Source organism: Antechinus flavipes, chromosome 1 (genome assembly GCF_016432865.1).
Source record: "Antechinus flavipes isolate AdamAnt ecotype Samford, QLD, Australia chromosome 1, AdamAnt_v2, whole genome shotgun sequence".
In the NCBI taxonomy this organism is placed as follows: domain Eukaryota; kingdom Metazoa; phylum Chordata; class Mammalia; order Dasyuromorphia; family Dasyuridae; genus Antechinus; species Antechinus flavipes.
This window is the reverse complement of record NC_067398.1, coordinates 13,463,952-13,487,408: the sequence shown is the minus strand read 5'-3', so window position 1 is coordinate 13,487,408 and position 23,457 is coordinate 13,463,952. Positions and strand designations below refer to the sequence as shown.

The following is a 23,457-nucleotide window of genomic DNA, read 5'->3' as shown; positions in this document are numbered from 1 at the left end:
AAAGTTATATGATTAAAGTTGTAGAATTGCTTTAAAAAATCTTAGTGGATTCTGGAGGATTTGAAATTAGTCATTAAGGAATTTGGCAACTAGTCACTCTAAGATTGCATAAAAGAACTCCCGAAACTTTGGGGATAATTACTGAACTTACCCATTTCTGAAACATCTTAGTAATTTTTGAGATACCACTCTGTAAAATTTAAGGAAAAATAAAAATTAAATCTTATTTTTAAAAAATTTAAGTTTTAAAAGTAAATGACAAGATTAATAGCTTTATTGTTTTAGGGCAGTGAAGAAAAATTAGTTGGCAGAAAGCCCAGAAATAAACAAGAAATAGAAGAAACATTTAGGTAAATAGCAATCTCTTGTTAACTTTTCATTGACTTTCTATTTTGTCTCCAAGTCCCCTTCTACACCATTATGAAAAGAAAATATGTCCCCTTTAAATAAAGGCCAAAGAGGTTGTTGAAAAAGGGAAAGTACCCCAGAAAGCATTGAGGGACCCTTCCCACAGATCCAATCACTCAACCAACATGCCCCACTTTCCTTCCCTGGACTCATAGGTGTATCTTAGTTGTGGGAACTAACAAAACCATTACAATCCCTGTCACTCTCATCTCACATCAATTAACAAAAGAGAATGCTGGAGAATTGTAGGAAAATACAAATTCTGCCCTACCTGAGAGAAAGGGGGACAGCAACTACAGTGGACCCCAAATACTCTGCTCCACCAATTCCCCAATCCTACCAATAGGAGGGTCCCAGTACCAGCCACCACAGCCCCTAGTCAGTGCATTCTACTGCATCCCCCCCAAAACTCAGACAGTCAGTGGGAGAATCCAGATGCCCCTGCAATATCTAGTGTACAAGTTCAAGGTAGGGGAGCCAGCCAGCCTTTCCTCATTCTTCTCTGTTCCAAACGAGCCATGCAATTTATGGCAAGTTATTTTGTCTGTGTTTGTCCTAGTTTTCTAATTTGTAAAGAGAGAAATAATAATGATTGTTGTTGTGAGATCAAAATGATATAATTGTAAAGTACTTAACACTGTGACTGGAATATACTGTTACATTATTATTTCTCTAATCGAATATAATTGTTCCATATTTAATAACTTTAAAGTGGTTTTAAAATGCTAAAGATAATAGATCAATGATTTCTACTTGTGATGATTTAGAAATGCAATTAATGTCATCTCCAATTTATTGTTTGTGTTATTCTTATATTTCTAAATTGTATTTTATTTTAAAATTTGTATTGTAAAATTTAAGAGACCATTGTGAGACAGAAATGCTGTTAGACAAAGCAATTTCTTAATCTGGATATCATCACACAAAGGTTTGGATGAAAAATGGATATTTGAAAATTCTTTAATATTTTAATAAGGTATATTTAGTTATAAAGAGGTAAAATAATATTAGCTCTAATAATATTTACTATGATAGCAGATTTTCATTTGAATATCTTGGCTATTATGAAAAGTGTATAAGGTGGTTTAAAGATGTAGCTTTAGCATACTAATGATGAGTCAAAATCAAATATTTCCTATATGTTTGAAATTCCAGAATAGGAGTAGTTTTAACTTATAAGTAAAGAATTAATAAAATATTAACTATTAGGGAAACATCAGGAAAGATTTTCAAGCTCTAAGTTGTGGTTAGTAAAATTTTGTTATTTGAGGTAAAAATTCCTGGGACTATAAATTTACTTTTGTTTTGAACTTTGATTGAATTATTATAAAGCCAATAGTAGAAAATGGCACATGCAGCAATCTGGGGACTACTAAGGACACAGCCTAGATGACATTCTGACTCCATTTTCCCATTGTGCTATTTTCTTGCTGAAAAAGTTAATCTTAAATCATTAAACAATCTCTGACTATAGGACTGGCTATCAGATATGACTCATGCCTGGAATCTAGAGCTAGAGTTTTCCCCCTCATATAACAAAATTCTAAAATCAAGAAATTTTGTAAGTATAAACTAAATCTGTTAAATAATAGATCGATACGGGGACATCTCCAAGTTATTATAATAGGATGCAAGTATGAACATCTTACAATTTTAACTTATATTTGTGGTCAGATTATAAAATATTCTCCAAAGAGGGAAATTAGACAAGATAATAAGACAAAGATGTAATATAAAAGTTTTTTAATTAAATGGAATAGTAAATTTTGAAAAAAAAAAAGATTAGACTGTTTCCTCTAGGAACTATATACAGATCTGTATGATTGGCTTCTAAATTTACCAATCATAGAAATTTATATTTTGGTAGTAAGTTTTAATGTTTTATTAATGAAGGATTAATTTGATTTTACACATAAATTGTATTGATAATAGTACAGAAAGTGAAAATATCTTTCCATCTTTAAAGTATCTGTTTGATAATTTTAAAAGGCAGAAAAACATGCCATAAATGAGCTTCCTAAAAAAAAAAATAGCACTAGAATCAGATAAATTTACAAATGAATTTTATCAAACATGATCTCAGGTCCAGGATTTAGGTAAAGCTAGAATCAGCAAATGATGTATAAACTGAAATTCTCTCAAGTTTCATAACTGGAGAACCAAATTTAAGTGATTGCATTAAATTTGGTCATATTCTGTGGACTTGGAATCAGAGAAGCAAAGCTTCCTTTAGAGTCATCCTGAGAAAAAAGCTTATTGTCCAAGAAAAGATAGCTATGAACCAGATAACTATATGAAACATCTGGGACTAGCCCATCTCTCCTTTCTGTTCCCCTAAGCCACTGCTTCTGCCTTCTCTGTTTTGACTCCCCATAGACCAAGAGATAGTTTGGTTTGCTCTGTTATGTGGGACTTGATGCTAACGTTTACATTTTCTTGGTTACTTTGGTGACATGTAAATCTCCCTTCTCAAAATTAGTTCATTTGTGAGCCCTCTAAATAATTCGATATGTATCTGATAATGTAATTATGCAATTTTGGGAATTATGAGGAAAAACTTTATTGCACCTGGATCATCTTACTTCAGTAAGTCCCTATTCCTGAGTAGATGGATCCAGAAGCAGCTGACATCCAGAGGAGACAGCTATCCCAAGATTTTGGACAAATAATGGCTGAATCTACTGTTCTAATTTTTTTTCTCTCTTTGTCCCTTTTTGGTATGTACCCAAACACGAAGGCCCTGATTTAAGTGTATTTTGGCGTTTTTTTCACTCTGATGTTCTTGGCGCCCCCTCTTTTCAAACAATGGTTAGCAATGATATCTGGGACATACTTCTCCGGTATATCTCCTGAAGTAATTAACCCCATAGGCAATAATATCCCATGGCATGTACCTGTATCTCCTTTATTAGCCATAAGAGGAGGGGGTTTTTCAGACCCTTTGCCTTTTGACCCAAAAAGGGAAATGTCAAATATTTTGGAGATATTCTACTTTGCAGAGCTAAGACTGGGAAAGCAAGCAAACCGTGTCCTTAATCTGACATAACAGCAATCCTTTATATTCAGGTGATATCACCCTTTGCTTAGACCAACATTCATTTAGTTCCCCTTATTTCCCAGGGCCATCATCCATCGCATGGTTACAGTCCCTCTTCCTTGTCATTGACTGATACTACACTCTTATTCCCATCTCAGAATTCTGGTTCTGTGCCCACATCATGGCCACGACTCCAAAAACTTGAGACAATGACTGTTCCCATCGGACCCAAGAACCACCTGTACCGTCCCAAGAAATGCTAAGCGTGAGAACTATCTCAAGATCTAAGAATGACTGGGATGTGGGCCAATCCCTTTCATGTATATAAGTGTATACAAGTGGCCTCAGCATCAGCAGCTTTAAGCCCTTCTCCTCCTCCTTTTTAAAAAAATAATCTTTATTTTCAAAATACACGAAAAGATAGTTTTCAACATTCACCCTTGTAAAACCTTGTATTCCAAATTTTTCTCCCTCCTCTCCTCCTATCTCCTCCCCTAAAGGAGATATATATGTTAATATGTTAAACTTGTACAATATGTGTTGAACGGACAATTCTTCTATACAAATTTTCACATTTATCATTAAGCCCTCCTTCTTAGAAGGTGAATTTCTGCCTGCAGATGTCCTTTTCCTCACTCTGAAATTAGTTAAATTTCTATTTGTATCCTGACTCTCCTGTCTCTAGCCTGCTTTGTTTTGGCTCTGGCTGCCCACAGATTAGGGTTGGTTACAGTCAAGCTGAGAGAGTATAACTAAGGTAGGATTCTCAGGGCTTTGTCCCAGAATGCTGAATTTAAGGAGTGCCTGATCAACGGTCCTTTTGAGGTTGTAAACAACAGAACTTAGGACCTATTCAGGAAGAATTTCTTACATAGGAATATACCCAGAAAGAAATACTTCCCTTGACCATCCTGCCACTCCAACCCCTCAGCAACCTAACAAAATATATATATATACTGTGGAGTCTGTCTCTCCATTTCCCTGGGACCATATCCAGATTCCCTCCAACTATGGGGCCTTTCCTATTTCTTGCTCTGGGTGTGGTTCCTAGTGGGTCCTCCAGGGGCAAAAATTCCTGGTTGGGGCTCCATAAGAAGGGTTATTCCTTAAGTCTGTGGCGATTCTGTTCTTTCTGCAGGTGGCTGTCCCTTGAGCTTGGCTCCAAGAATTTTGGTTCTATCTCCTTCCACACCAGCCTTCTCTGGAGTGAGAAATGGGATCCTTGAGGTCATGTGGTGTACCAAAGGGAGATGGTGGTCGAGGAAATGACAATATCTTGGCCACGTATTTCTGGTTTTTCCACCAGAGAGAATGATCTCTCCATGAGGAAAGAAAGAAGAAAAAGGGTTCCTCAAAAGCCAAGGAGCACAAAGATGTAATAAAGGAGCTTGCAGCTGCCCACATGAACTGCAGCTAAAGACAACGAGTTAACTTGTGGATGTGATTACAAAAACTTAAGGAATCATGGGAAATAAGAGGCAATACCCGCCTGGAGGTTTTCATAAAAGGGGGGAAAAGGAAAAGCTTTAAATTCTGAATCCCAAGGCTCTGTAAAGTTCTTCAAGGGATTATTAATGGGGTGGTCATTTGCAGGCACTTAGAGAATAAAACAGTCATCATGATTTCCCCATGGAAGGGAGCTACAGGATTCGTTCCTTTGAAACAGTCATATTGAACTTTTCTCCTTAGAGCCACTCAACCAATAGGCATCATGGCATAGTGAAGAGAGTGTAGCGCAAATCCAGGACCGGGTTCGAAACCTACCTCCAATACTTATGTACTGTGTGACTCCCTAGGGCTTAGTCCCACCGACCTCAACTGACCTACTGGTCAGATGGATCTGCAATATTACAGGTGTGAAGCCCCACAGAAGCGCACACAGGAGATGCACACTACAGACTCCAGATGGATCCGTAGGGGCTAGTTTGGGCTTAAGAAAGAAGCCAAACCAGCCCACCCTTCTCCCCCAGGAGTCAAGCAGTCTTTGGAGGCTCTGAGGGAGGGCACCTCAGGGCTGGGAGAGAGCTCTGGCGAGACGTGGCCAAAACCAGCTCCTGGTGCAGGGATTGGTGTAGTCACAGAGCGTGATGAAGCGCAGGATGCTGGGGAATTCCTTCTTCATGGGCTTGTACTTGACAGGAATCAGGCGCTTCTGTCGAGCCCCTGCAAATGAAACAGGATCAGCAAACTCGGTTACTTCTGCTGCTGCTGCTGCTATTGTTGCTATTACTACTGACTTACTGCTATTGTTGTTGCTGCTGCTACTATTACTATTGACACTGCTACTGTTGCTGCTATTATACTGCTGCTGCTACTTCTACTACTACTATTGGCTGCTGCTTCTGCTACTGTTACTATTGACTGTTACTGCGACTGTTGCTACTACTATTACACTGCTGCTGCTACTTCTACTACTATTGGCTGCTGCTTCTGCTACTGTTATTATTGACTTACTGCTACTGTTGCTACTACTATTATACTGCTGCTGCTACTTCTACTACTACTATTGACTGCTGCTTCTGCTACTGTTACTATTGACTGTTACTGCGACTGTTGCTACTACTATTACACTGCTGCTGCTACTTCTACTACTATTGGCTGCTGCTTCTGCTACTGTTATTATTGACTTACTGCTACTGTTGCTACTACTATTATACTGCTGCTGCTACTTCTACTACTACTATTGGCTGCTGCTTCTGCTACTGTTACTATTGACTGTTACTGATACTGTTGCTACTATTATTACACTGCTGCTGCTACTTCTACTACTACTATTGGCTGCTGCTGCTGCTATTATTTCTAGCTGTTACTGTTACTGTTGCTACTACTATTACTGCTGACTTTCAGCTGCTACTATTACTGCTGCTGCTGCTGCTGCTGCTATTGCTACTTCTACTATTGTTGCTGCTAGAATTATTATGGTTGACTCACTGTTGCTACAATTACTACGATTACTGAATTTACTTCTTTGGGGCTGGATGTAATCCATTCCACTCCCACAGGGTCCCTCTGGCCAGGGCAGCTCAAGGCCTCATAGGGTAGGATTTGGAGGAGAAGAATGTGGACACTCCAGCAAATAAAGCAAAGTCCTTTTCTTCCACAGAAGCTAACTCCCGTGGTCTCCAGTCAGCCTGTCCCCCAGGTCAGGATCATGTTTGCCACAGATGCTTGATGTCTTACGTTAAATCATTTATTAAGCCCTGTGTTAAACGCTGAGGGCTTAACATGACCTAGCAAAAGAGTCCCATAGATGCCCTGTCAGTGCTTACATCCTAATGGAAGAAGACAACATGAAAAGGGGAATTGTAGAGTCGAGTCCTGGGAGGCCACCTGATTGAATGAATGAATGTCTGAAGGCTCTCTAAGGACATTTTTAAATGAAGGGGAACAGATAACGTCTCTTTTTTCTTTTTCCCTCATTCTCTCCCTAGCTTGGTTTCCCATTGTCCCTCTTCCTTTCCCTATCTGTCTCCCTTTGCTCCTTCCTATGTGTGTCTCTTTTCTGTCTCTCCATCCTTTCCTCCCTCATTCTCTTCTCCTTTTTCTCTTTCTGTCTCTGTCTCTCTCTCTTTGTCTTTTTATCCCTTCCTCCCACATTCTCTTCTCTCTCTTCTCTCTGTTCTCCCTGTTTCTCTCTGTGTCTCTGTTTTTCTCTGTCTCGTCTCTGTCTCTCTTTTTGTCTCTTTGTCTTTGTCTCTCTGCATCTGTCTCTCTGTCTTGTCTTTCTGTCTCTCTCTTCCCCTCCTCCCCAATATTGGTGTGGCACCCCTACCCAGTCCCAGGCTCTCAGAATCCAGAAAGCTCCCCCCACCCCTTTCAGGTTGATCATGGGAATGCTCACCTGGACATAGGCTAAGAGCAAACTTGGTCTGGAAGTCACATTCATTGCTCTGCAGATACTCATCAGAAATGACAACAACCATCCTTCGACACCTAGAGAAGCAAAAGCAGTTTGGAAACACTTATTGCAGCTGGGTGGTAAGGCAGAAAGACCCCACTTTGAATCTAGCTTCAGATACTAACTAGCTCTGCTATCCTGGGCAAGTCATAGGGATCTTTGTTTGCCTCGGTTTTCTCAACTATAAAATGGGGATAATAATAGCACCTATCTAACAAGGTTGTTGGAAGGGTCAAATGAGATAATAATTATAAAATGCTTAGCACACATAATAGGAGCTTAATAGATGCTCATTTCCTTTCTTCTTTCACTGCTTTTCAGTAATGTGAGGAACTCTCAGGGAAGAAATCTCCCTTTATTGGTGAAAACCAATTGACCTGCAACTTTTGAGTCTTAAAGAGCCCAGCCCTGAGAGGTTCAGGGACTCATCCCAGTTTTACATAACTCAGGATGTATCAGAATTGAGACTCAAACCCAGGTTTTCCTGACTCCATTGAGCAATACTGCCCCTCTTTAGAATCACCTTTGCTCTGTCTTCTACACTTCTCTGCTCGTTGACCTCACAATCAGGAGCAATCAGATTGTAAAATGGGAGATTTAGAACTGGCCAAAATGGCCCCCTTGGGAGAGAGTGGATTCCTTTTCACTCTGTCTAAAGTCTGACTGTCTGAAGTAGAGCATGGATGACTATCCTCATTTGACAGATAGAGAAACTGAGGCTCTAAGAGGATGTGATGATATTCAAGGTCACCCAGTGAGTTCCCAGCAGAACAGAGACCAAATGTTTGAATTCAAAAGTAGGGCTCTTTTCCCTCTCTCAGATCTGCCCCTCTTCCCACTGACCTCTTCTCAATCAGCTCGCTGGTGATGGACCAGACACAGGTGCCGGGCAGGACGTCCCGATCCGACACACACAGCTTCAGGCGGCAGTCGGTTTGCTCTAAGCGCTGGATCATCTCATGAACAAACTGGATGTCACTGGGACAGTAGCAGATGAAAGCATCAAATAATTCTGGTGCTAGTAGGGAGTGGGGGTGGGAGGGAGAGGAGATCGGAGGAGATGATGAACAGGAAAAGGTTGAAGTCAAACCCAGATCTTCCCATCAGCCCTGCTTTTGAGGTCACAAGGACAGGTTTAGGCAGATTAACATCTCTTTTGACCTTAAGCAAATCATCTCAATTTTTGCTGCTATCATAAAACTAGACAAAGTTATCTTTAAAAACAAACCACCAACCAAGTTCTCCATTACATGTAAATGGTGGCACCGGTCAATTAAAAACTTCAGCTGATAAAGACAATGATCCAAGACAGCTCGGAAGGACTTAGGATGAAATATGCTTGTTCAGCCATTGAACATGCTGTTGTATGTGATTGTGGTGGATGATTATTGTGCTATAAGAAACGATGAGCTCAGTGATTTTAGAAAAACATGGAAAGACTTCCACCAAATAAAAAGAAGTAAAACGAGCAGAAAAGAGAACATTGTATACAGTAACAACAATATTGTTTTGGGAATGACTTTGAGTGAATAGGTTATTTTGTTGATTATAAATACCCAAATTAATTATAAAGGACATATGAAAGAAGATGCTATCTGTCTGCAGAGAAAGAACTGATAAGCAGAAGTGTGTATGTATAGAATAATATATATGTATGTGTGTATGTATGATTGCATTTATGTATCGAATGGTAGCCATTTGGAGAGGGGAAGAAAAAAGAGAAATTTATAATTTTCTTTTATATGTAAATGGCTAGCACATTGTGCATAGTAGATTTGCAGTTTCATGGGCAATCATCTTTTTTATTGTACTCTATGTGATGGAAATACTTATTTTATTCTGTAAATTAAAACAAATTTTTAAAAAATGTTATCCATCCCCAAAGAAAGAACTGATGGAGTCTAAATAGAGATTGAAGCATACTTTTTAAAATTTTTCTTTAAGCTATGTTTTCTTTCATTACATGACAAATATGGAAATGTTTTCCATGATTACACACGTATAACCTATATCAAATTGCTTGCCTTCTCAAAGATGGGGTGTGGAAGAAGGGAATTTGGAACTGAAAATTTTTTTTAAAATTCAAAAACTCAATTTTAAAATTTTTATTTTATTATTATATTTTTTTTCCTGAGGCAAGTGGGATTAAGTGACTTGCCCAGGGTCACACAGCTAGGAAGTGTTAAGTGCCCGAGACCACATTTGAACTCAAGTCCTCCTGTTAAATAATGTTAAAAAAATTTTTTTAAAACATGTAATTGAGGGGGGGGGGAATGAAACAGTAAATGGAAAAAAGAATTCAGAACTTCAGCTAATCCAGAAATCACATTGGTTTTGGAATCCTTTTTCTGATTCACCTATTCATTCCAGCCCATTCAGGTCATTGTTATGAGAAGCCTATATTGAGGATGCACTGTGGCTACAGGAGGGTCAGGGGTTTTGTCAGGGGTTATTAGCCAAGACAGCAGACTCCATGTGGGGGAATTGATGGAAGTGTCCAGTCCCAATCCCAACTGTAAAAGCCTAAGCCCTCGACATCCTCCAAGGTAAGTTGGGGAAAGGCTCGCTTCCCTGTCTCCCCCGCCCCAATTTCCCTGTTCCCCTTTACCCTGTGGATCATCCTGAATGGTGATGCCCATAAACTCCAGCGTTTGAGGGTTGCTGCTATCCACAGCAGGCACTTGGAGAGGCTTTTCTGCTTCCTCCTGCTGCTTCTTCAGATATTTCTTGCAATCCTCATCTGTGAGGAGAGAGACAATGGGCTCGTTGCAGTTTCCTAGCTTTTCCATCTCTGTGTCCCCCCTTCCTCCATCCCAGGCCCCTTCCTTCAGACTTCAGACCCATTGCGAGTCTTAGCCCCTTCTCTGGGGATTGCCTCCAGAACTCAGTCTGTATCTGGCTTGCTCAGAGCTGTTTGCGGGCGATCTCCCCTAACTCTAGGTAAGCTTCCCGAGGGCAGCAGCTGGCTTTGTTCCTTTGGGTTTGCTTTCTGGGCATCCTCAGCAGCGTACTAAATTGCTCATGCTAAAAGCCTTCAAGCTTCAGTTCTAATACCGACTTCTGCACTAAACTTTCCCCATCTCTCCTCCTCCCCCAAGGTAGCCTTCCTCTGGGATCTCCTCCCCTTAACCCTGTACACACCTTGTCTGTTCCCACTTGCTGACAGGCTGCCCGCCCCCATTCAGTTCCTTGAAGTCAGGGTCTATTTTTGCTTTTCTTTGTATTCCCAGCAAGTCATCCCTGGCACATAGTTAGGACTGAACACACGACTGACTTCTCTCCTGTGTCATTAGCAAGGTAGTTAAGAAGAAGTTCGTAGGCTTCCGGAAACTTTTATAATCAATTCAATGAATCTGTCTAATTGCAATTTCAGCATTGGGGAGTTTCTTGACAAAACATTTCTTCATTGTGAACTTCCTCAAGAAGTAGAGGGTTCTTGCTACTTGGTCTTCAAGCAGAAGTACATTTACTTTTAAATGATATTATAATAGGGATTTTTTTTTTTTTAATAACAGACTGAGCTAATAGCCAACTGGGTAGCTTTCCAATTTTTAAATGCTATGATTCTTTATAAATTATTCTATTTCTTAAATAAACAAGATCCATTGCATCACACACACACACACACACACACACACACACACACACACACACAACGTTTCATCATTTTACAAAGCAGGAAACGGAGGCTCAAGAAGTACAGTGTCCAAGGTTATAGAAGCAGAAAGTGGCAGGGCTGAGATACAAACCTACAGCCTCCAATTCCAAAGGCAGTGAGCATTGCCCCCTTCTTTCTTAAACTGAGACTAGGGGAAGGTCCGGGACTCATCCATAACGGTCATACAGTGTCAGGGACAGTATTGGAATTCAGATCTTTCTGGCACTCCCTACTACTCCACCCCACCTCTCATTTCTATAATCCTCAAGACAAACACACTGACATAGCACAGCTGACCAAGATTTGCTTTTTCTATTGGGAGACTATGGGATATCAAGAGAAGAGCTAGCTAGCCATGTGACCTTAGGGAAGCTAAGACCCTGTCTGGGTCTCATCTGTAAAACGAGATGGCCAAATTCAGTGATCTCTAAGCGTCTTTCCACTTCTAACATTCTGAGACCCAGGAGGAGCCTTTCACTAGGAGCTCTGATGAAAAGCTTGGGTTATATTCTCCAGGCTGAAGTACGTCTTCTGCCATTGGCCAGATACTGTAAACTCAGGAAGGACCCATGAATATTGGCCGGGGAAACTGACTCCAGAAGAGAGGATGGGGGAACCAAGGGAAGCACCAGGCTAAATGGGTAGCCAAAGCAGGTGGAGGCCATGGCCCAGCCTGTTCCCTGGGCCAGCTCCTCCCTTAGCTCAAGAATTTCCTTCTTCCCCTTTGCTGTCCATCCTGCCTCACCTGCTGCTGTGTACCCTCCTGAAATCACCTCATCTGGAGTTTGCATGAACTTGCATATACATACATGAGATCACAGAATAGAAGCTCTATGGAGGCAGGATGGTTTGGCCTTTGAAGATAAGGGTCAGGGCATCTAGGTGGTGCAATGGATAGAGCACCAGTCCTGAAGTCAGGAGGATCTGAGTTCAAATCTGGTATCAGACACTTAACACTTCCTAGCTGTGTGACCCTAGGCGAGTCACTGAACCCTAATTGTCTCAGCAAAAAAGAAAAAAGAAAGAAAAAGAAAAGAAAACCAAGGGCCTGTGCACAATTTAGCAGGAAGGAGGACTTTGATAAGTGCAGGCTGAATGAGCGAGTGAAGCAAGTATAAATGCCTTTCGAATGTCAGGGGAACAGAAGGGAGTCTGAGGTCTAGACATTTGTGGAGAAATGGATGAATGGGTGAAGGGAAGACTGAGTGACAGAAGAATTAAGGAACTGAGGAATGGATGAATCCATATCCCCTTCAGTTAAGGAGGATAATCAGAGAGCAGCTTTTTGATTGAGCTTTCATTTTTCAGAAGTTTTTCAATTACTTCAATTATCATTTCTTTTTGCTCTGGATAATTAATTAATTTAACACACTTAATTCATCTCATTAATTAGTTAATTATACATAGAATAAAAATCTGAGGCAGCTAGGTAGGTACCCCCTACCCCAAGGGTTAAGACTCCTACCTAGACCTCCCCAACACACACACACACACACACACACACACACACACTCTTCCTCTGCATGGAAACATTCACTCTTCTCCTTCACTCTTCTCCATGGACAGTCTGTCCCTTTGTCTCATTCATGTGAGCTGCCTTGGCAACCATTATGTGTGTGACCAGGTGCTAGTTTGTGTCGCTTTGGGGCTCTGGCCCTGATGGGGCCCCTGAGGGTGGGTGGGCAGGTTGGCTTGATTGCCCTAAGCCCAGGGCAGCAGTTGGTGTAGGCACCTGCTGGCAATGATAAAGAACACTGAGCTCTGGGCCCCACACCTCTCCCGGCTGCTCCTTGGGATCCTTACTTCTGCTGAAAAACCGGCGGCCTGCCTCCCAGTTGCCCCACTCAGAACACCTGACACAATTTTGACTCCAGCATCTTCTTCACCCCAGACCAGGCAACTAGTAACTAAGTCCTTCTGTTTCTGCCTCAGCAAGATCTCTCAGAGCTAGCGTTTCCTTCTCTGTCAACATACAGTTGAGCTATTAATGGGCTTGGGCTGAGAGGGACTTTGCTTCCGGCCCTTCGGGTGGGCCAGTCTGTCTCCCGCCTCTCCCAGAAGCAGCAGTCCTTCTTTGGTTTATCTAGCTAACACCTCCTCTCTTGCCAAGGCTTCTCCGGCTGGGCAGAATGAACACTGGGCCCAGATCCTGTATACTGAGGTAAGTGACCCTCAAGGGCTTGGCCAACAGCAGGAAGTTATCAACCCCACGTCATTGATGCAAGATCCAGGAACTTGTGGTTTGTTTTTTAAAACTACTCTGACAACCAAATGCCAATCTAATCATTTCCCTTGGTAATCCTAAGTGTTTTATGCAGACAGGATTCTGAGAAGGGGGCCACGGTCTTCACTAGACTGTTGCCCCAGAGGCACAAGTGAAGGAGAAGATCCCTTGGGTACCGTTCTGTCTCCCATTTGCATTGTTTTTCATCACTTCTTACTCAAGGTCTTAATTGCTACTTGCTTATTGTCTTAATTACTTCATGGGAAGCTAGATGATGCTGCAGGGGGTAGAGCTCCACGCCTGGAGCTCTTGAGTTCCTGATTTTTCCCAGGTTCAAATCTGGCCTCAGATGCTTATTAGCTGTGTAAGTCACTTAATTCTGTTTATCTCAGTTTCCTCATCTGTAAGTGGAGAAGGAAATGACAAACCGCTCTAGTCTCTTTGCCAAGAAAACCCCCAAGGGAATCACAAAGAGTCAGATACAACTGAAATGATCAAATGGCAACATCCTACTGGATTTTAAATGATGATCACATCAAAAAGGTCATCTGAAGGCTGGCCCTGGTTGGCTCTGCTCACACCTTAGCTGCCCCAAACTCTAGTTACAGACAGCATCGCCAACCCAGCTTTCCGGCTGATTCTTGCCACCACTTATCGTATAGGCTACTGTGATGGTACCTTCAACGGTCTTGCTGCCTCTCATTTTTCTCCCCAGTCTCAACTTCGTTGGGACTTGTCTGTGGAGTCTGTGACCTCCATGGTCACTCTCAGCTCTACCTTCATGAGCCTGTCAGTCAGTTATCCTTAATCAATGGCAGACTGATCTGCCTCAAATGTTCCTCTGATCAATAATATTCAATGGCTCCCCATTCCTGAGCAAACTCCCAGCCCCTGCAGGCCGTCATCATCATCAAGAACAACAATAACAATATTAGCAGCAGCAGCAAACGTGATCATCAGCGATATCATCAGTATTTTTTAACTAGACCCTGGATCCACTGATGTGGGCAACTCTCCACGAGGAAGTGAACATCTAGCAACTGTTTGGGACTTTTTAGTCTTAAAGTTGCCAGGGGCACTGAGAAGCTATGACCTGTCCAGTGTCACCCACCCAGCCTGTATGCTTGAGATAGGAATTGTCAGGGTCGCATGGACGTATAACTTTATAGACGTGACTTCATTGGAGACATCTCATCCTTGGACATTTTCTCTAGCTGTCCATCCTCCATGTCTGGCAGGATTTCCTTCCTTATTGCTACCTCTTTGGCTTCCCTGACTTCCTTCAAATCCCAACTACAATCCCATTTTCTAGGATGCCTTCATGAATTCCTCCAAATTCACTAGAATTTCCTTCCCTTTTTCCTATTTATCTTGTCTATAGCTTGTTTGTACATATTTGTCTGCTAGTTTTCTCTATTAGACTGAAAGCTCCCTGAGAACATGAACTGTTTTCTGCCTTTCTTTGTATTGTACAGTCCCTGGCACATAATAGATGTCTAATAAATACATCTATGTGTTTCTCCTACAAGTGATAAATAGCACCTATTTATCACCCCCATTTTACAGAGAGGGGAGTTGAGGCCCAGAAAAGTGAACTGACTTGCCCAGCTTCACACAACCAGTTTATACCAGGGTTTCAAATTCAAATGTCTCCTGATTCCAAGGTCAATACAATATCCACTGTACCAAACTGTCTTTCAATTTCAATACATTGTTGATGTACTTCTGCCATAAAACTCTATTATCCATAGCATATCTACTAAATGAACAAATGAATGAATGGGACAATAGTCTACACTCAAGGAACAAATGAATGGGACGATAGTATATACTCGCCACACTCTCGAATGCAATGAAAAGATGGTTTCTAAGCACAGGGAAGGAAAAGCAGTGATCTCTCTGAGTCAGCATGGCTTCTTTCTAAAACAAGCCTTACCAGTCCCTCTAATCCAACTTCCTCCTTTGACAAGGTTACTCACTGGGTAGCTCCGAGGGATTCTAGGTTTCAGAATGGCATCTGAAAGTCTCTTCTAATATTTTTGTGAATAATATGGGGAGATGTGGACTGGGCGATAGCATCGTTAGGCGGCCTGGGAATTAATGCCATCCAGAGAGGGTTGATTGATCAATAGAGAGGGATGTCCCTAATGTAATTCCATAGGGAATCTGTCCTTGGATTTTACTTTTATCCTGATAGTTAATAAAATACTTGGAAAGCTCCCTGATCAATTTGCATATGAATAGTTAGAAAGAATAGCTATCATTGGATAATAGAATCAGGATCTCAAAGGAGCTACAGAGGCCAGGACTACAAAGGCAGCTAATTGTGCAGTGGATAAAGTCAGGAGGACCCGAGTCCCAAATCCGACCTCAGACACTTAATACTTTCGAGCTCTGTGACACTGGGCAAGTCACTTAACCCCCAGTTGCCTCAGCAAGAGAGAGAGAGAGAGAGAGAGAGAGAGAGAGAGAGAGAGAGAGAGAGAGAGAGAGAGAAAGAGAAAGAGAGAGAGAGAGAGAAAGGAAAGGAGAGAGGGAGGGGGAGAAAGAGAAAGAGAAAGGGAGGGAGGGAGGGAGGGGGAGAAAGAAAGAGAGAGAGAGATTCTGTGTAAGTGAGATTAGACCAGCTTTTCTTGGTCCTGATAATGGGAGGACTGAGTGAAAATTAAAGGTGCAGATTTATGCTGGATAGCATTTAGTCATTGGAGCTATCCAAAAGTGGAGAAGGGCTGCTTCAATAATGAACTCCCCATCATCAGAGCGCTCCAAGCAGAATCGTAAGGTCAGGGAGGTGGCAGTGGGGATTTCTGCTCAGGTGTGTGTCAGAAGCTTTTGTAGGAACTATTTTGGTTTAGGTTTTGGTTTTAGTTTTTAGTCATCGTGTCCATTTAGCATAATGGTTTTCACACATCAGGTGCTGAATAAATACTTTCTTGACTGAATTGAAGAAGTTATAAAGACCTTTCCGATTCTGATCTTGCCCATATGGATGCTGTGTAACCATGGGACATTTTGCCTCTCTGAGTTTGGGTTTCCTCATCTGTAAAACGGAGGTAAAATCTACCACCCAAGGTAACTGCGAAGATCAAATGAGATAGTGTCTATGAAGCACTTTAAAAGTATAAAAAGTGGGATAGAAATGACAGTCAAATCAACGAGTATTTATGAAGAAGCTACTATGTGGAAGACACTGTACTCACCACTGGGAATACAGAGAAAGGTAAAACGCAATCCCTCCCTCTAGAAGTTCTAATAAAAGAGGAGACAATATGCTAGCAAGTATGGACAAACCTGAGAGCCAACGTGGTACAACCTAGAGCTATCTATCACTTCTCTTGACGTGTTCATTAATTCTGCTCCTTGTTAACTTCTAAGTGAACCAAACTTAAATACTGCCCCACTGTTCCCACTGGTTCTGTTTGTGTCATCGAGACAATTAACTCGGAGACTGTTCCCGCAGTTTCCAGGAACACCTGCATTGTCCATTTGTGAACCTGCTCTGGGAATGGCTAAGAATGATGATGTTATGGTCCAGTCTATTTATGTATATAAAACGCTTCCTTTGCCCAATACATTAACCCCCCCCCCCCTCAAGAAGACTTCAGCTTTGCAAACATTCTTTATTCTCAAATTAATTAAACTTCTGTTTGATCCCTGACTTTTCTGTCTTTTGCCTGCTCTGTTCAGCTCCAGCCACCCACAAGTTAGAGGCTGGTTCTGGGCCAATTGACAAGGTGATGGAGCGGGAAAAACACTAGGTTTACAGCATCAGAACCTGAGTTCAAATCCTGCCCCTGTGGTTTGTGACAGTGGTGAATTAGGGCAAGGCACTTTCTTTCCCTCTTGAGCGTTCTGTATTTTCATCTATAAAATGAAGGGGTTGGCTTAGACTCATTCTTGGGTCCCATCCAGTTTTAAGATGCTTTCCAAAGGCTACCCATTTGCTAGGGTTCCATCCCAGTCAGAGCAGGTTTCTTAGAAGGTTCTATTAGCATTCAGGGACTCTTTTCAGAATCACACTCTTAGAAATGGAAGGAAATCCTAAATTTCAACTAAAGGTTTGTGAAAATTAAGTTATAATTTTTCCCACATATTCAGAGACTCCTTGAAATTTATCCATAGATCCCTTGAGAGTCCATGGAAGCCCATTGTGATCTCCTGTGTCAGAAGGTCCCTGTTTTAAAGCAGTCCATGGAAAATAAAGTCAGATCAATAAGGGTTTACTAAGTGCCTACTTCACGTGCCAGGCGCTGGAGGGGAAGTCTACTCCCTACCCTACTTCCTGTCTCGGCTCAATCAGGGCCACATAAATCTCTAACTCCTGTCCTTGAGGCCATTCACCAAGAGCTCAATCTTCTCCCCTCTTCTCCCTCTCACATCACTCTGATGCTTCCTGCTGCCACCCCCTCCTTCACCCCCGTCTCCCAAGAAGATGGCGCCCTTCTCCTTGCTAAGAAAAATGCCTCTACAGGCACAAGCGAGCCATCCCATTCCATCTTCCCACTAGTCTCCAGTCCTTCCCTACCAGCTATGTCCCTACTGTCTATATAAACATGTTGTCTACATCTGTTCCATCCTCAAAAACACTCACTTGATCCAGCCGTACTTGCTCACTGTAGCCTGCTGCGGTCCCTTATGTGGCCAAACTCCCCGAGAAGGCCTTCTGTGAGAGAAGCTTCCACTGTCCTCTCACTCCTATCTTTTTGCAGACTGCTTTCCACCACTGGGTTCTTAATTGCTTAAATCCAGTGGCCTTTTCTCAGCCCTCATTCTCTTTGACTTTCTGCAGCCTTGGACACTGTCAGTTTCTCTCTTCTTGATACTCTTGGATCTCTGCTGCTTCTCCAACCTGCCTAAATGTTCCTTTTCTTTTCCTTGCTGGATCCTTATTCAGATCAAGCCCATAAGCTTTGTCATGGGACCTCTTCTCTTCTCCCTCTAGACTATTTCACATGGTGATATCCTTAAAAACCGGCCTTTTTTTGTATCCCAAGTGCCTGGCATAGAAGGAGCTTAATAAATGCCAACTGATTGGCTGTCCAGAGGCCCAAAGCTACTATCTCGGGAGGCCCCTGAAGCCCCTCGGTGTGTCTCCTCTGTTCCTGGGTGTGGGGGTATATTAGAACATAAGCCTCCAGAAAGGAGAAGATTGCTCAGATTTGTGAAGGGAGTGCGGACGAGGAAGGATCGGAGGGAGCCCTCCTGAGCAGTAAGATGGTCCATGAAAGGAGGGTCAGTGGAGAGGCAGAGGGGGAGGAGGTGAAGAAAGCAAATTACATGGAACTGGAAGTAACGGGGATCATTTGTTTTATATTTGGGGAAACTGAGGTCAAAGAAGGAAATAACTCACAAGGTTTTTGGGCATCGGTGACCTGGCCTGGACTAACAATTCTATCTTATGCTCCAAGTTGTTGTCTCTTTACTACAACATTAGGTGGGGCAGGAAGTGGATAGGGCATGGTAGGGAGCAGTGAGATAGGAAGCAAGGGGATGGGACAGAGACAGCTAAGAGCAGTGGATGGGTACCGAGCAAAGGGACCCACTAAGTCAGGAAGGATCAGCAGAGAAATGGGGGCAAGGAGACAGCAGGAGCGGGGAGAGTGATAACGGGACAGGGCAGAGGACAGGGGACACGTGGAGACAGGGAGAGGCAGAACACAGGAGGACAGGAGGACAGCGAGGAGCAGCAATGGAGCGGGGGTCAGGCAGACAGGGGGGCAAGGGTGACAACGGGACAGCGGGGTGCCTAAGAGGGGCATGGGCCAGGAAAACAACAGCACAGGGCAGGGGACAGGGGGACACGTGGAGACAGAGGAGAGGCAGGAGACAGGGGGACAGCAGAGGAGCAGGGGCCAGGGGCACAGTGTGACAGGTCAAGAGCAAAGAGAAACAGTGGAGAGGGAGCAAGCAGGGGGAAGGAGGGGCCCCTGGGGAACAGCGTAAAGATGGGGGACTGGGAACAGATAAGGAGAAAAAGCAGAAGCTGGGTAGGGACCTGGAGGAAGAGGCCAGGGCCAGTGGGGAAGAGAGGAAGGGATGGGGAGGGGACTGGGCACAGGTAGGGGTCCGGGAGCCCATTCTGCCTCCCCCTCCCCCACCGCTCCCCCGGGCGCTTGGGGGCCGCCTGCCGCCCAGGAGTCCCCAGCCCTTACCGATGCTGGGCCGCAGGTCTTCCAGCACGTCGAGCCGCTCCAGTTTGTGGAGCAGCTCCAGCAGGCGGCCCACGGTGGCCCGCTCGCGCGTCTGCCAGGCGTCCAGGAGGCGGCGCGTGGGGTCGGGCTGCGTCTGCAGGTTCACGATCTCCAAGTACTGGAAGCCCAGCTCCTCGGCCAGCGTGGGCCAGTAGGCTGACACCTGGGTGGGAGGGTTCAGGTACAAGGACAGCCGGCTCCTCACCCTGAAGTTGAGAGCCACCAGGGGCACGTCGTGAATGTCCGGGGCCGGGCTCGCGGCCTCGGCCGTGACCGCTTGGCTGGGGCCGGGGCTGGGGCAGGCCATGGCGGGCTCCGGCCGGGGTTCCAACCACTTCCCCAGCTCCGCCGCCTCCTCCCTCCGCTCCTTCTCTTCCTTCTCCTCCTCGGCCCGGTCCGGTTTCACTTTCTCGGCACGCCCCGCCCCGCCGCTGTTCCGGTCCGGTCCTCCTCCCCCGTCCCGCCCCCGGGCGCAGCTGGAAGCCAGCTGTGCCGCCCCAGAACTCGCTGAGAGTGGGAAAGTACAGCCCTGACGTTCTCTCCCCCAGGTCTCTGGGGGTCCTGGGGCAGAAGGGATTCTGGAAGGTGGGGACAGGAGCAGCCCCCGAGCTAACCTGGGAGCCCGGCAGCACTCGGGGGCGGAGCCGGGGAGCTGGCACGCGGAAGGGCCGGTGTCCGGGGCCATCCCCCCAAACGTCTGCGGGGAGGGGGGATGCGAAAGCCTTGGGGCGCCTTAGGGGAGGGAGGAGAAAGGACGCATCTGGCTGCCCTGGCTGCGCAGGAGGGGGCGGGTGGCCCCGGGGAGGAGGGTAACCTGTGGGGTGGGGGCAGAAGCGGGAGAGACATGGCCAGATGTGCTCGCTACCTATTAGCTGCTTCCCCGGAGAAATGGCCCATCTGTCTGCTCCGCATTTCTGGAGGACAGCAGAGTAGGTCCAGGGCGGTTGGCGCCGCAGGGAGCACCCCTGGAAGATGGGGCAAGTGGGAAGAAGGCACTTTACGGAATTAAGACCACTTCGCAGATCTATCCCAACCCTGTGACTTGGAATGCTTGAGCTGGGTCCTAAAGGACTAAGGAGACTATGAGAAAAGGAGCATTTTTTTTTTTAAAGAACCTACTATGTGCCGAGCACTTTACAAATATTACGAGCCTACTATGTGCCGAGCACTTTACAAATAATATTTCATTTGATTTGATCCTCACAATAGCTGTGAAGTATGTGCTATTATGATCCCCATTTTACAGTTGAGGAAATTGAGGCATGACTTAAGTGATTTGCCAGGGTCACACAGCTAGTAAAATGTTTGGGATCAGATCTGAACTCCAGCCTTCCTGACTGTCACCCAACTGCTCTGGAGGAAGTCCACACCTGTATTCCAGACGTAGGGGGAGGGAGGAGCAGCTGTCAAAGGCACTGAGTTGAAAGATGGATGAACACAGGCCAAATCAAAAAGTGGGCAGAAGGTGGAATGAAGAGAAAGGTCCGTTGAGATGGGAAAGACAGGTTAGGGATAAGTTATAAAGGCCTTCAAAACAAAACAGAGGCACTTCTTGATGCTAGAGGCAACAGAAAAAAACACTGGACTTGATTTCATGAAACAGTTACACGAGCTGCTCTCTTCTCCCAGAAAATTGCTTTAGTAGCCAGTCAAATTCACAAGGATTTATTAAGCACCTACTATGTGCCAGGCATCGTGCTAAGCCTTTACAAAATCATCTCATTTGGTATTCACAACTCTGTGATGTACTGTTAATTTTACAGCAGAGGAAACTGAGGCAGACAAGTTAAAGTGACATGCCTAGCCTCACATAGTTAGTAGATGTCTGACTTTGGATTTGAACTCAAGTTTTCTTCCTATAGCTACTTGGAGGAGGATGAAACTTCCATTTAAGGGATCTTTTGAAGGTCCTAAGTATGACCATGTCATTTCTTTAAATGCTTAGGAAGTCTTTTTGTACCATATCTGTACCATGATGTCAACAACAGAAAGATAGAAAGAGCAAAAGCATAAGACATAAACTAAAAGCCTCCCCCCCACATAGATGAAGGAAAACTTTTAATGAAATTTGACCATTTATTTTTTAAAATGTTTATTTTAGTCTAAATCACTATTGATTAGAGAAATGCAAATTAAGACAACTCTGAGGTACCACTTCACACTTATGAGTTTGACTAAGATGACAGGAAAGGATAAGGATGAAAGCTGGAGGGGATGTGGGAAAACTAGAACACTAATGCATTGTTGGTGGAGTTGTGAACTGATCCAACCATTCTGCAGAGCAATTTGGAACAATGCCCAAAGGACTATCAAACTGTGTATACCCTTTGATCCAACAGTGTGTCTACTAGGCCTGTATCCCAAAGAGATCATAAACGAAGGGAAAGGACTCACATGTGCAAAAAATATTTCTAGCAGACCTTCTTGTGGCAAGAAACTGGAAACTGAGTGGAGGCCCAGCAGTTGGAGAATGACTGAACAAGTTATGGTATATCAATGTTATAGAATATTATTGTTCTCTAAGAAAAGATTAGCAGAGGGACTTGAGAAAGGCCTGGAGTGATGCTAAGCCAAGTGAGTAGAACCAAGAGAATGTTGTACAGCAACAAGAAGATTATGTGATGATCAACTTTGATGGATGTGACTCTTTTCAACAATGAGATGATTCAGGCCAGTTTCAATAGACTTGTGACGGACAGAGCCATCTGCGTCAGAGAGGAGTATAGACAATGAATGTGGATCACAACGTAGTATTTGTACCTTTTTGTTGTTGTTGTTTGCTTGATTTTTTTTTTATTTTCCCTTTTGATCTGATTTTTCTTACACAGCATGATAAATATGGAAATATGTTTAGAAGAATTGCACATGTGTAATCAATATTGGATTATTTGTTGTCTAGGAGAAGGGGAAGAAAGGGAGGGAGGAAAATATGGAGCACAAGGTTTTGCAAGGATGAATGTTGAAAACTATCTTTTTATGTGTATTTTGAAAACTAAAAAGCTATTATTAAAAAAGAAGTTTTATTTTTTCAATTATCAAGCACTTTTGAAAACGAATCTTACTCCCTCAATTCTTTCCCATTGAGTAAATTTTATTCATCCGCAAAAAGCCCTCAATTTATATATCCCCAAAGCTCTCAATACATAGCTTCATAGTCCAGCAAAACAAATCTTCACAGTGTCCATGTCTGTCTCTCTCTTCATTATTCAATCCAATACCTCTTCATTAAGAGATCAGTGGTGGGCTTCATTTTCATTTGTTTGGATTCTCAGGATATCATTTCATTGACTCGATTCTCAATTTTTTTGAAGTTGTTTTTCTCTATAATATAATTGTATGAATTATTCTCTTATTCATTTTGTATAAACTCATGTTTTCTCGGTTTCCTCTGAAACTGTCTATATCATAATTTCTCACAGCATAGCAATATTCCATTCCCTTGACATACTACAATTTGTTTAGCATCCTCCAGTAGGAGATATACCCTTAGTTTCCAGTTGTCGGCTACCAGGAAAGAGCTGTCACGAAATGTAAGTGTGCATATAAATCCTTTTCCTCTTTTTAAAAAATTCTCTGGGATATAAACTTAGTAGCAGTATTTCTGCATCAAATAGTATAGACAGTTTAGTAACTTTGGGTGCATAGTTCCAAATTGCTTCCCATAATGGAAATAGTTTATGTAGTATTAGAGTTCATTATTCTTTGAATTTTTGATGGAATTCACTTGTAAATCCATTTGTTCCTAGAGTTTTTTGGTTCATTTTTGGCTTGTGTATTTTCTTTTTCTAACATTAGCTTATTTAAATAGTCCTTTCTTGTTATTATGGCTATTTTTAATTTTTTTCTAAGTATTTCTCTATTTCTTTTAAGTTATCAGTTTTGCTATATAATTTGGCAAATAGTGTCTGATAATTTCTTTTATTTCCTCTTTGATTTTTGTAAGTTCCTCTTTTTCATTTTTCATATGAACAACTTGGTTTTCCTCTCTTCTAAGAAATCAGGTTAGCTGGCTACTTATTTTACAAGTTGAAAACCAAAAAA

At 43.1% G+C, this 23,457-nt stretch overlaps 1 protein-coding gene across 1 annotated transcript; it reads right to left on the bottom strand.

Moving 5' to 3' along the window:
- Positions 1-252: 252 nt before the first annotated feature.
- MYD88 (MYD88 innate immune signal transduction adaptor) lies at positions 253-19,801 on the bottom strand. Its single transcript, XM_051979187.1, has 5 exons — positions 19,378-19,801; positions 9,952-10,083; positions 8,187-8,361; positions 7,287-7,378; positions 253-5,608 (listed from the first exon to the last, which is right to left on the bottom strand). Exons 1-5 carry the CDS (start codon positions 19,721-19,723, stop codon positions 5,454-5,456), a joined length of 900 nt encoding a protein of 299 aa, XP_051835147.1. The 5' UTR covers positions 19,724-19,801; the 3' UTR covers positions 253-5,453.
- Positions 19,802-23,457: the final 3,656 nt, after the last annotated feature.

Bases quoted from the DNA above. Each gene is read 5' to 3' on its own strand.
- MYD88 (XM_051979187.1), bottom strand. From the start codon at position 19,723: ATGGCCTGCCCCAGCCCCGGCCCCAGCCAAGCGGTCACGGCCGAGGCC. The intron at 8,362-9,951 runs GTAAAGGGGAAC...ACTCCCTACTAG, and splicing joins CATTCAGGATGATCCACAGG to CACCAGAATTATTTGATGCT. The intron at 7,379-8,186 runs GTCAGTGGGAAG...TTGCTTCTCTAG, and splicing joins AGCGAGCTGATTGAGAAGAG to GTGTCGAAGGATGGTTGTTG.